The sequence below is a fragment of the Odocoileus virginianus genome, unplaced genomic scaffold (assembly GCF_023699985.2).
Source record: "Odocoileus virginianus isolate 20LAN1187 ecotype Illinois unplaced genomic scaffold, Ovbor_1.2 Unplaced_Contig_52, whole genome shotgun sequence".
NCBI classification, from domain to species: Eukaryota; Metazoa; Chordata; class Mammalia; order Artiodactyla; family Cervidae; genus Odocoileus; species Odocoileus virginianus.
Window position 1 is genome coordinate 108,176 of NW_027224369.1, and position 12,466 is coordinate 120,641.

The 12,466-nt window shown below is 55.5% G+C and overlaps 1 protein-coding gene across 6 annotated transcripts in view; it reads right to left on the bottom strand.

Moving 5' to 3' along the window:
- Positions 1-12,466, bottom strand: part of DTX4 (deltex E3 ubiquitin ligase 4) — a 39,991-nt gene that overhangs the window by 14,907 nt on the left and 12,618 nt on the right. For all 6 annotated transcript variants that reach the window (XR_011486642.1, XM_070464657.1, XM_070464656.1 and 3 more), the window contains exons 3-7: positions 9,228-9,289; positions 7,525-7,686; positions 5,446-5,507; positions 4,127-4,279; positions 667-828 (exon numbers count right to left, since the gene is read on the bottom strand). Coding sequence is in view for 5 of the 6 variants with exons in the window: in XM_070464657.1 (XP_070320758.1) it covers positions 667-828; positions 4,127-4,279; positions 5,446-5,507; positions 7,525-7,686; positions 9,228-9,289 (601 nt within the window). In the remaining variant the exon portion in view is untranslated. The remainder of the gene's footprint in view (positions 1-666; positions 829-4,126; positions 4,280-5,445; positions 5,508-7,524; positions 7,687-9,227; positions 9,290-12,466) is intronic.

The following is a 12,466-nucleotide window of genomic DNA, read 5'->3' on the forward strand; positions in this document are numbered from 1 at the left end:
AGGAGAAGGGGACAACAGAGGATGAGATGGTTGGATGGCATCACCGACTCAATGGACATGAATCTGAGCAAACTCAGGGAGACAGTGAAGGACAGGGAAGCCTGGCGTGCTGCAGTCCATGGGGTCGCAAAGAGTCAGACACGACTGAGCAAAGAACAGCAACAGCTGAACCACTCTGCTGTGCACCTGAACCTAACACCACACGGGATATCAGCTGTCATCCAATAATTTTTTTTAAAGTCTGTGTTTTTTGTTCTCCTTTTACATTTTATATGGGTGCATGTGTGCTAAGTCACCTCAGTCACGTCCGACTCTTTGTGACCCCATGGACTGTAGCCCTCCAGGCTCCTCTGTCCATAGGATTCTCCAGGCAAGAATACTGGAGTGGGTTGTCGTGCCCTCCTCCAGGGCATCTTCCTGACCCAGGAACTGAACTGGGGTCTCCTGCGGCTCCTAAACTGCAGGCGGATTCTTCACTACTGAGCCCCGGGGAATAGTTGGTTAACCATGTTATGTGAGTTTCAGGTGTACAGAAAGATGGGTTGGACATGAACACATTCTGTGTTTTTCCTTGGTTACAGCGGCCTAGGTGAACTAAAGACAAACACTGACCTGCAAACATTTAAACGTGAAGTCATAAAAGCCAGTGGCCAAGGGTGGGCTGACCTGAATGCCGGGGGGGATGCTGTAGATGATCCGGATGGTTCTGCAGTCCGGATGCCCAGGCAGGGAGTGGGGGATGATGTGGTACTCCATTTTCCCCGGAGGCTGCGTGCCCGTCTTCACCCCGTAAATGGTCTTACACGTCGGACACTGCAAACTCCCATCCTGAAGAGACAAGGCCCGAACCTCTAGTGTGGGAAACAGCTTTGGTCAGGACCACCCCACCCAACCTGGAAAGGTACCAGAGATAAAGGGCTGGTGTGTGAGTCCCTCTGTCGTGTCTGACTCTTTGTGACCCCACGGACTGTAGCCCACCAGCCTCCTCTGTCCATGGGATTCTCCAGGCAAGAAGACTGGAGTGCGTTGCCATGCTCCTCTCCAGGGGATCTTCCCAATCCAGGGATGGAACCCCGGGTCTCCTGCATTGCAGGCAGAATCTTTACTATCTGAGCCACCAGGGGAGCCCCCAAAAGTTGGGGTCAGGGGCAAAATGCACCCACACCAGTATAGATCTTAGCTGCTCCCCTGCATGGCCACTGAAAGCTGAAGTTTTCTCCAAAGCAACAGGAGGAACTCTATACCAGCCCCATGCTCCATGCTCAGGGACGTATAAGAAAGACCTCATCCTTAAGAGGGAGAAGGAAATGGCAACCCACTCCAGTATCCTTGCCTAGAGAATCCCATGGATAGAGGAGCCTGGTGGGCTGCTGTCCATGGGGTCGCAAAGAGTCGGACACGACTGAAGTGACTAAGCAGCAGCAGCCCCATCCTCAAGAAGGGGACCAGGATTTGCCCTGCTCATCAGGGCCCTGGGGGGTTTCCCACATGACTGAGCAAGTAATATCTCCACTTTCAGGGCTCTGCTGGGGCAACGGTGGGGGACTCTGGGTTCAGGGAGGTGAGGAGTCCTGGCTTCACAGCGGGACCTGGTGAAGTGCTGCCTGGGGGGACAGCCTGGACAGTAAACCCTATTCCCAGGCTTGAAAACAGACAGGGGGTGAGGAGGAGCCCGTGAGTGGGCCAGGAATGACATGTATTCAATGTGCTGTCACACAGCTGGGACCAGAGCTCTCCAGGACATCCGGGTCTCCTTGGGGAAGACTGGGATCCACGGCGGGGCTATTTAAGGATGCTTCAACCCCAACTCTACTCAGTTAAAGAAACAGCTTGCATTCAGCTTGTGTTCATGTGATCAAAGGGTGGGAAGCCAAGGTCAGGGTCCCACTCTCTGCTCTGGTCTTAACTTGCTTCATGACCTTGGATGAATGACCCCATTTCTCTCTGGGCCCCTCTCACCCCTTTTAAGGAAAATAAAAAAGGCATGCTTCAAAGTGTTTAAGTGCGAAAGAGGATAAAAGATCATATCCGCACCCGTTTTGAAGCACCATGGAAATAAACGCAAAGGTATGAGATTATTCTTATATGCAGTTATCAAAAGGAGAATGAAGGTGCTAAGAAACCCCTTTAAATCCAAAATAACCTCTTCAAAGGCCGAGTCCCAGTGAAACCTTTTATTGCTGGGTCAGGAAATTGAGCAGGGAATCCAGAGACACAGCGTCCATCAATAACTGAGCTCTCTGAGACACAGAAAGACCCCAACACTGGCACTTTGGGAATTTCAACCATAGGGCAACATCAAGATGAAGAAAAAAAAATAGTCATAGTACAAAGGAGGTGTCAATTTGAATAAAAAGTGTTGAAAGTATTAGTCACTCAGTCACATTGGACTCTTTGTGACCCTCCAGACAGCAGCCCTCCAGGCTCCTCTGACCATAGAGGATTCTCTATGATTCTAGCATCAAGGATACTAGAGTGGGTAGCCTTTCCCTTCTCCAGGGGATCTTCCTGACCCAGGGATCGAACCCAGGTCTCCTGCATTGCAGGTGGATTCTTTACCGTCTGAGCCACCAGGGGAGCCCCTTTCCCTTTTTCTTCTCACTTTCAGTATGTTAGGAAGTAGGGATTGTTCTATCTCCCTTTTCCAGATGGGAAATGAAATCTCAGAGAGATTGACAGTCTTGGTGCCCGAGGTCATTTGGCTCCTCAGCCAGGGTTTGCGCTTGGGTCGGCCGCCTTTACTCTTCCCCCAGCAAGATATGGACAGGGCAGCCCCTGAAGGCCAGACACACTTTTGGATGAATAAGTGGCTGGTGAATTCGCTCAGTCGTGTCTGACTCTTTGTGACCCCGTGGACTGTAGCTCACCAGGCTCCTCCCTCCATGGGATTTTCCAGGCAAGAGTACTGGAGTGGGTTGCCATTTCCTTCTCCAGGAAGTGGCTGGAGGATATCACAAAAATCACAGACTCTGATGCAATCCCAGCTGGGCCTGGAGACATGAGTAGATTCGGAATCCCATAGGTGACCCAGGCCGAGGGCAGAACATGAGAAAAGCAAAGGGCTTTAGGTGCTGTATGGAGAGACTTACCATCTGAGGACACACCCAGACTCCTGGAAACCAGTTCTAATGGGGGGCCGCCCCTCCAGTGTCACTGGTGGTTAAGACAGGATCACACAGCCCTCCTCTCCAACAGTGGACCTTAGGGCCTTCCAGCTGTCCTTTGACAAAACTTTTACTGCTTTTGAAAGGACAATGAAAGGTGCCCAAAGAACATGAATTGTAACTGAAAAACACTCGCCCTGGGAGAAGGAAGGGTGATTGGGAAGTCCTATGCCAGCATGAATGGACACTCCCCATGGGCCCATCATTAGAGAAAACTCCCTTCCAAACCCTCAGGGACAGACGTCTACACCTCTCAGACCACCACACAGTGTAGACCCTGGGAGGAGTTGGGTTTGTTGTTGTTCTTTAGCCATTCAGGCCTGTCCAACTCTTTGCCGCCCCATGGACTGTAACCCACCAGGCTTCTCTGTCCATGGGATTATCCCTGTAAGAACACTGGAGTGGGCTGCCATTATCCTTCTCCAGGGGATCTTCCTGACCCAGAGATGGAACTTGAATCTCCTGCATTGGCAGGCGGATTCTTTCCCGCTGAGCCACCAGGGAAGCCCCAGGAAGTTGGGCAGCATAGCCCAAAAGGAAGGTACAGACAGATTTTGCCAACATAGTAATTTTGGGGAAAACTGATCAGGCTGAGAACAAACAAGATCATCACTCCTGCTCCTCTGGGGTGCTCCTGCATAAACGCTCAATCGCTTCAGTCATGTCTGACTCTCTGCGACCCTAAGGACGTTAGCCCGGCAGACTCCTCTGTCCATGGGATACTCCAGGCAAAAATACTGGAGTGGTTGCCATGCCCTCCTCCAGGGAATCATCCTGATCCAGGGATTGAACATGCGTCTCCTGCATTGCAGGTGGATTCTTCACCGTTGAGCCACCAGGGAAGCCTGCGGGTGCCTCTAAGACTCCCCAAAGCACCTGGGTGCCACTCCAATAAGGCCTCCAGGCTTGGGCGCCCCAGGGCCCATCTGGGAGATGGTGGCACCCCCTGAGCTGGCACCCACCTTGTTGCCGTTGTTGTACATGGCCACCAAGCAGTAGACGTGGTAGACGTGGCTGCACCGGGACAGCTTGCCCACCAGGTCCGGCTTGACCGTCGGCTGGGGGCCCTTGTAGCCCGACGGGGCCGTGAGGCGCTCCATGCAGATGGTGCAGTCCTGGGGCAGGAAAGGGGCAAAGGAGAAACCGTCAGTTCCCACTCGGGCTGGGAGGCCACAGCACCTCCACGGTCTTCCGGCATGATCTCAGCAGCCAAGGGGCCTGTTACTGCTCCTCTTCCAGAAAGCCCACAAACCAGGGAACACAGGCCTCTGGGAATCTAGACAGAATTCTGTCTTCTTTGGCACAGCAGAGTAACTCTTGAACTAATACCTGATGGTGATACATGCTAATTTAGGCTGCCGTACAGAATGACAGCCCCTCCTTGGGGGCTGTGACTGTCCTTCCGTGGGGTCCCTCAGTGGTCTGTGGAGGAAGCCACTTGCTGATTTGACCCACTGACCATTTGCTTACTTAAGCGGGACATTTGAAAAGGAACTGTATTTGAAGTGCCCTGGAGAGGCTGCAGCACGCTTCAACATTTGGGGCCGGATAACTCTCTGCTGAGGACGTCCCTGGTGGTTAAGAATTCACCCGCCAGTGAAGCGGACACGGGTTTGATCCTGGTCTGGAAAGATTCCATACGCTGCAGGGCAACTAAGCCCGCACACGGCAACTACTGAAGCCCTGTGTTCCATAGCCTGTGGTCTAGAACAAAGGAGGAGGCGGCAGAGAAAGAGATGGTCAGAGAGATCGCATCGCCAGCTCAATGGACATGACTCTGAGCAAACACGGGGACAGGGGAGCCTGGCTGGCTCCAGTCCACGCGGCTGCAAAGAGTCAGCCGTGACTCAGCAACTGAACAAACAGTTCTTCACTGTGGGTCCTGTCCTGGGCCTTCTGAGTAAGGTGATGGGTTCAGCAGCATCTTTGGCCTTGGTTTGCTGGATACCACCAGCATCCCCCCTTCCCTCCAGTTCTATAAAATCGCCTCTGGTTAAGAATCTCTGATCGCCATCAAGCCCATTTTTAAGTCGGTTCCCATAACTTATCACACTGCTTTGCTTAAATTCACGGTAAGGTAGTTGAGCATCAGTCAGCAGTTTGCTGAACAGGCAGGTGTGAGAGGTTAAGCCATAGCTGTGGCCCAGGACATCCACTCCGACCAGCTCTGCATCAGTTGGAACCCAGAAAGCAGCGCCAGCCGCCTCCTGCAGAAAATTGGCCGAAGAGATGACTTGGGGGGTGGGGAGGATGAACCCTGACCCAGTGGCTCTGGACTCACCTCGTCTGGCGGATGCCGGACTTTCTGCAGATACTTCTTTAAGACTTCTTCTGGGGTTTTCCCTGTGGGGACAGGATGGTCAGTGGGTCGCCAAGACAAGCTGGACATGCCAGAGAGAGGGGCGTTGTTAGCCAGGTTCAGAGCTTTCAGAAAAGAGGAGGAATCATCGCGCAGTTGGATTTAAGAATGGAAACGGGACACAGGGGTGGAGGCGGGAGCTAGGTGGTCTGAGGTGGGAGGTGTTTACGTCCGTCTTATCTCCTGCGGTCACTGCGCTGACACCAGCCTGCCTAATCGCAACAAATCCACTTTTTCAGTGTCACGGGCCGAGTGGGCTTCCCTTCCCCACCATCAAAGAACCTGGACCTGCCCAAAGGCTGCATCGAGCTAACAGTAATGAAAGTACTCTGTAAAGAGTTGCACGTTTTCAAACATTGGGCTGGTTTATGGCATTCGTTTCACGATGTGCTAAGGACTGTGTTGATCTGTAACGTGGCATCAAAGCGCCATCATTTTTATGGGAAACTAGGACTTGACCGCAGCTTTCTGACTGTCTTCCTCCTGCCGATGGTGCCGGTGCTCTCTGCCCAGCCATAGGGAGACGGTGATGTGTCCTGGCAGGGGCAGTGACTCTGGGATCTGGGGGTAGGGGGAGCCAGGCCCCTGAGAGGCAGCCTGGACTAGGAGCAGGGGTTGGCATGAGACAGCTGTGCCAAGGGGCAGAGAAGGAATAAAGGGTTGGAGCCCCCTTGGCCTGAACGTCTCTGAGCTTGTGTTTCTCACCTAGACAGCGGGCAAGAACAATAGCACCTGCTCGGAGGGGCGCTCCGACAGTTAAACGCGCTAACGCACGGGCAGCCCTGCCGCACGTGGCCGGCTGAGAGTTGGGTAAGTGCTATTAATAGTAACAGGAAGAATGGGAAAGCGCAAAATCCTGTCATTTCCTATGAGACCGCCAGGAAGGCAAGTGAGTTCATTTTAGCAGAGAAAGTTGATAGACTGGAAAAGTAGGACAGGGTTTCACCAAGTGGCTCCTCCAACGTCCAAAAGCTGGGGTGCAGGCCCTCCCTTCCCACTGCCCTGCTTCACTTACAAGAATTAAGCTTCTGTCGACTGAGAGCCTATTGCTTGCTGAGCTAAGTTATAACACGCATATGATCCCACTGAAACGTCACCAGTCTGCAAGGGGAGGGCTTAGGGCTGACGGTCGAATCATTTCGAAACTGATACTAGAGACCAGGGGTTTCCCAGGTGGTGTGTAAGCGGTAAAGAATTTGCCTGCCAAAGCAGGAGATGCAGCTTCGATCCCCGGGTCGGGAAGATCCCCCGGACGAGGAAATGGTAACCCGCTCCAGTATTCTTGCCTGGGAAATCCCATGGACAGAGGAGCCTGGCTGGCTACAGTCCATGGGGTCACAAAGAGCCGGACAGGACTGAGCGACTGAACACACACACACACACACACACGCATGCACGCACGCACCCCAGAGCTAAAGAGAGTGGCTGCGGAGGTCAGGCTGGGTCGTCGGGGCCCAGGTAGGCACAGGTATTGACCTCTTAGCTGCAGGACTGTGGGGAGGGGAGATGAGCTCTTGAAGGCGGGTCAAGGAGCCAGAGCTCTTGGAGCATCCAGAGGGACACGAGACAGTGGTGGCTCCCACTGCCTCCCAGGACACACCCGCTGGGTACCAGCTGTGTCCGTTGCAAAGGGGAGAAAACTGAGGCTGGCTAGGGTCTCAAGATTTGCAGGGGACAAAGCTGGGATCTGAATCCAGGCTGTTCGGGTTCCCATGCCGAAGTGCTCCATCTAGCTAGTGTATATTCTTTGTGTCACACGTTGTATCTTTATGTATCTATATTGTTGCCCTGAATTTCTGTTTCTCAAAGGGTCTCCATCAGATCCAAACCTATCCACTTTGGTGTAATCCTGGGAGTGGGGATTAGTTAGTCCATTTAACAGATGCAGAAACCGAGGCACAGAAGGCAGGGGTGCGACCCTCAGTGGTGGAGACAGAGCCAGGCCGGGAGCCGAGTCTGTGACCTCCCCCCCAGGACTCCTTTTGACAAGGAGGCTGATACCTTTCTTGGCTTGCTTCTTGGTGGTCTTGCGGCTTGTGTTGGAAACCCCGGGGATGGATTTAATTTCGCTCTTGCTGACGGGGGGTGGGTGAAGGACCAGCTTTGGTGGCCGGGTGAGACACACGGGCAGCCCTGCCGCGCTCATGAGGATCCCAGTGATTCCTGGAAGATGAGGGAGCCAGGGAGGAGGGCTGGAGGGTCAGCCCCCAGCCCTCTCTACACTCCCCTCCTGGTAACTAACCCTACACTCCCCTCCTGGTAACCCAACTGTACAGTCCCCGTCCAGTAACCGACTCCACAGTCCCCGCCCAGTGACCTACTCCTCAGTCCCCGCCCCCAGTAACCGACTCCACACTCCCCGCCCAGTAACCGACTGTACAGTCCCCGCCCAGTAACGGACTTCACAGTCCCCGCCCTGTGACCGACTCCACAGTCCCCGCCCAGTAACGGACTCCACAGTCCTCGCCCAGTGACCGACTCCACAGTCCCCGCCCAGTAACGGACTCCACAGTCCTCGCCCAGTGACCGACTCCACAGTCCCCGCCCAGTAACGTACTCCACAGTCCTCGCCCAGTGACCGACTCCACAGTCCCCGCCCAGTAACGACTCCACAGTCCCCACCCTGTGACCGACTCCACATTCCCCGCCCAGTAACGGACTCCACAGTCCCCGCCCAGTGACCTACTCCTCAGTCCCCGCCCCCAGTGACCGACTCCACACTCCCCGCCCAGTAACGACTCCACAGTCCCCACCCTGTGACCGACTCCACATTCCCCGCCCAGTAACGGACTCCACAGTCCCCGCCCAGTAACCGACTCCATAGTCCCCGCCCAGTGACCTACTCCTCAGTCCCCGCCCCCAGTAACGGACTCCACAGTCCCCGCCCAGTAACCGACTCCACAGTCCCCGCCCAGTGACCGACTCCACAGTCCCCGCCCCCAGTAACGGACTCCACAGTCCCCGCCCAGTGACCGACTCCACAGTCCCCGCCCCCAGTAACCGACTCCATACTCCCTGCCCAGTAACCAACTGTACAGTCCCCGCCCAGTAACGGACTCCACAGTCCCCGCCCAGTGACCGACTCCACAGTCCCCGCCCACTGACCGACTCCACAGTCCCCGCCCACTGACCGACTCCACACTCCCCGCCCAGTGACCGACTCCACAGTCCCCGCCCAGTAACGGACTCCACAGTCCCCGCCCACTGACCGACTCCACAGTCCCCGCCCACTGACCGACTCCACACTCCCCGCCCAGTAACGGACTCCACAGTCCCCGCCCAGTGATCCGTCCTCATTTGTCTCAGTCACCACCGGATTGTCTTTTTACAAACGTCCGTGACACCTGTTGCTTTTGCTTTTGTTTTTCACTTCTTTTATTTGTTGTTCAACTCCTCCTTTTGTATTGGGTACAGTGGATGAACCATGTGGTGACAGTTTCAGGTGAACTGCGTTTCCATGCGTCCGTCCCCCTACAAACTGCCGTCCTGCCCAGGCTGCCATGACTGAGCTGAGTCCCCTGAGCTGGGAAGTAGCTGCTTGTTAGTTGTCCATTTAAAACAGACCAGCACGGACGGTACAGTCCACGGGGTCGCAAAGCGTCGGACACGACTGAGCGACTTTCACTCCACTTAAGAGCGTTCGCGTCCATCCCAAAGGCCCTCCTAGTCTCTCTCTTTTCTCCCTACAACCGGGACTTCCTTACCTGCCAGCGCAGGGTTGACGGGGCTGGACCCACTCAGGTTCTTCACCGGGACAGTGGGCACCCTGCAGAAGCACAGAGCAGACACATCATGGGTTTGACAAGCAGGAAAAAAGGGTCACAGTGCTGGGAGCCCCAGAACATCGCCCACTGAGGGGGTTCCCCTCTCATAGGAATCACTTGCTCCTACTAAAGCCCCAGTCTGCCCACAGCCAGAGCTGAGTCCTCCAAACCCCAGCAGAGCATGTCACAGCTCCGCTCAGAACCTCAGAGCTCAGAACGGCCCAGGGCTCGCGCAGAGTGCCAGCGAGGCCTGTCCCGCCCTGTAGAGCCATGGAACACCCCTGCCCCGAGCACCCCCCGCCAGCTCCCCGGTATCCCGAGTCACCCATCTCCTCTCTGTGATGTTGCTGTTCCTCCTACAGGCTGGGCACACCCCAGCCTCAGGGCCTTTGCACGTGTGGTTCCCTCTGCCTGAAGCGTTTTTCCACCGGACCCACGCTGGGCTCCCTGCTACAGATCCTTCAGTCCGGGTTCCGACGTCCCCTCCTCAGTGACGGAGGACATCTCATTTAACACTGCCCCCACCCCCCCGAGACGCCAAGTCCTCCTCCTTGGTCCTTTTTGCTTATTGGCCACACAGGTCGACCTGCAGGATCTTAGTTCCCCGACCAGGAATTGAACCTGGGACCCCGGCAGTGAAAGGCCAAGTCCTAACCACTGGGCCACCAGGGAAGTCCCACTTACGGTCTTTTTAAATAGTTACTTCTCACCTCCCCTCCCGAAATCTATGCTCCATCAGGACAAACACTGCTGTCTCATTCAGAGCCCTACACTTTGCGGCATTTCACGAATATCGGTGGAAGCAATGAAAAAAAAAAAAGCGAGTTCAAACCCCGGGGAGGGGTGGGGTACAGTCACCTCAGAAGCTTCTGGAAGGGAGAGCCCCTTGCCTGAATCAGAAGCGCCAGCTGCAGGGCGTGAGCATCTGCACTTTGAGGAGCTTCTGCTGAGAGGTGGGCAGAGGTTCCCACCCCCAGCCTAACATGCGGGAACCACCGCTCTAACAGCTGCCACCTCTTTACCCAGACATCACTTTGCCAACAAAGGTCCATCTGGTCAAGGCTATGGTTTATCCAGTAGTCATGTATGGATGTGAGAGTTGGACTGTGAAGAAAGCTGAGCGCCAAAGAATTGATGCTCTTTAACTGTGGTGTTGGAGAAGACTCTTGAGAGTCCCTGGGACTGCAAGGAGATCCAACCAGTCCATCCTAAAGAAGATCAGTCCGGGGTGTTCGTTGCAAGGACTGATGGTGAAGCTGAAACTCCAATACTTTGACCATTGGATGTAAAGAGATGACTCATTTGAAAAGACCGTGATGCTGGGAAAGATTGAGGGCAGGAGGAGAAGGGGACGACAGAGGACGAGACGGTTGGATGGCATCACTGACTCCACAGACATGGGTTTGGGTGGACTCCGGGAGTTGGTGATGGACAGGGAGGCCTGGCGTGCTGCGATTCATGGGGTCACAAAGAGTCAGACATGACTGAGCGACTGAACTGAACTGAACTGAGAGGCTGCCAGGAGAGACTTCCTGATGATTCGCACCCCAGAATCTGACAACCCAACTTTGGGGGCAGTCTCCCTGCTGTGTTCTGCACTGGGTCTAGTTCCCCTCCAGCTATCCAGGGAGTGTGGGAGGGCCTGCTCCCTGGATGCCCACCAGGGCGGCAGGCATGGCCCAGCCCTGCACCTGCCTACCCCCCTCACCACCTCCTGCCCCCACTCAGGCTGATAAGGAGCTGCAATCTGCAGGACAAAAGCCACTTTTGTTCCCACAAACTGGACCAGCTGGTTTACCTGGTCTGGAGAAGGAGGAAATAGTCCAGCCTCCCCAGAGGGCACACCCAGGGCGGCCTGAGAACTGGGGGCTGGGGGCAGGGTCGAGTTACCACAGCAGTAAACAGGGCGCCCCAAATCTCAGTCCCCAGGAGGAATTCGGATCTGGGTCGCATCTTCTGTAAACAGCCCAGCCCTGTGCAAATCTGGGTGATAGTTTACATTCTTGTTTCCCAAGGGTAAGAGGAAGTGGGATCCAGAGAAAGCCTTTTCCTGCTTGGTGGTGGTTTAGTCACTCACTCGGTTTAGTCCAACCCTGTGACCCCAGGGGCTGTAGCCCGCCAGGCCCCGCATTCTCCAGGCAAGAATTCTGGAATGGGTTGCCATTTCCTCCTCCAGGGGATCTTTCCGACCCAGGGATCGAACCCAGGTCGCCTGCATGGCAGGCAGACACTTTACCAGCCGAGCGACCAGGGAAGCCCTTTTTCCCTCCTCGCTTAATGTCCCAGTTTTCTCAGCTTCTTGAGGGGGTCAAGGGTAAGCATCAAGCTGAGTGCTCGGCAGACTGTGGAGCTGGAAACGCCCGGTCACCCTCCTGCAGTGTTCCTGGTGGAGGTGAAAACCGGGAGAGCAGCCTCCAGGGTCCACAGCAGTCACTGCCCGGTGGGGCCCCCGGGTTATAGGCGCCTGAGCCCTTTGTCTAGAAATCGGCAGGCCAGACAGAGGCTGGCAAGCATCCACCCACCTCCTCCAGGGAGGAGGCTCAGCTGAGGCTGCGGGACCTGACCCCCTGTTGGCCAGTCGTCGGGGACACGCCCATCACTCCCGCCCACGTGCTTATTTTAATACAAAACGTGCTTATTTTAATACAAAACGGGGAGACACGAGTGCAGGGTGGCAGGGAAGGAGGGCTTGGTGAGGGGAGAGTCCCTTTGCAGACGCCACGGGGACAGCAGTGCTTCTTCTTCTGATCTCTCCAGCGACAGAGGTCTCACTGGAGATGGAGCCGCCTGCGTCCGGAAAAGAGGGCCCGAGGGCGACTGACGCCCTCGGGGGCACAGCCCCCCCCCCAGCCCCGCTTGTGTCTCTGAATAATTCACGGAGTCTTTTGTTCCCCCCAGACCCTTCTCTCCAGGGCACCTCTCCCACCCTGCCGGGTCTTCCTTTTTTCCGTGGGGAAGTTGCTGGGAGAGGTCACGGGCAGAGAGAGGAGGGGCCAGGGCCGCTGGACGACAGCAGGTCGATGGCAGAGGCAACAAAGGGGATCAACATGCTCCTTAAGTGGCCGTGGGGGTGAGGGAGCTGGGGAGAGGCGGGGAGGAGAGGGCCGGGAGACAGACAGCACCGCAGAGGGGCCTCCCGTGTCGGGGAAACAGCGGAGAAGAACCAGCTCATTTCTATA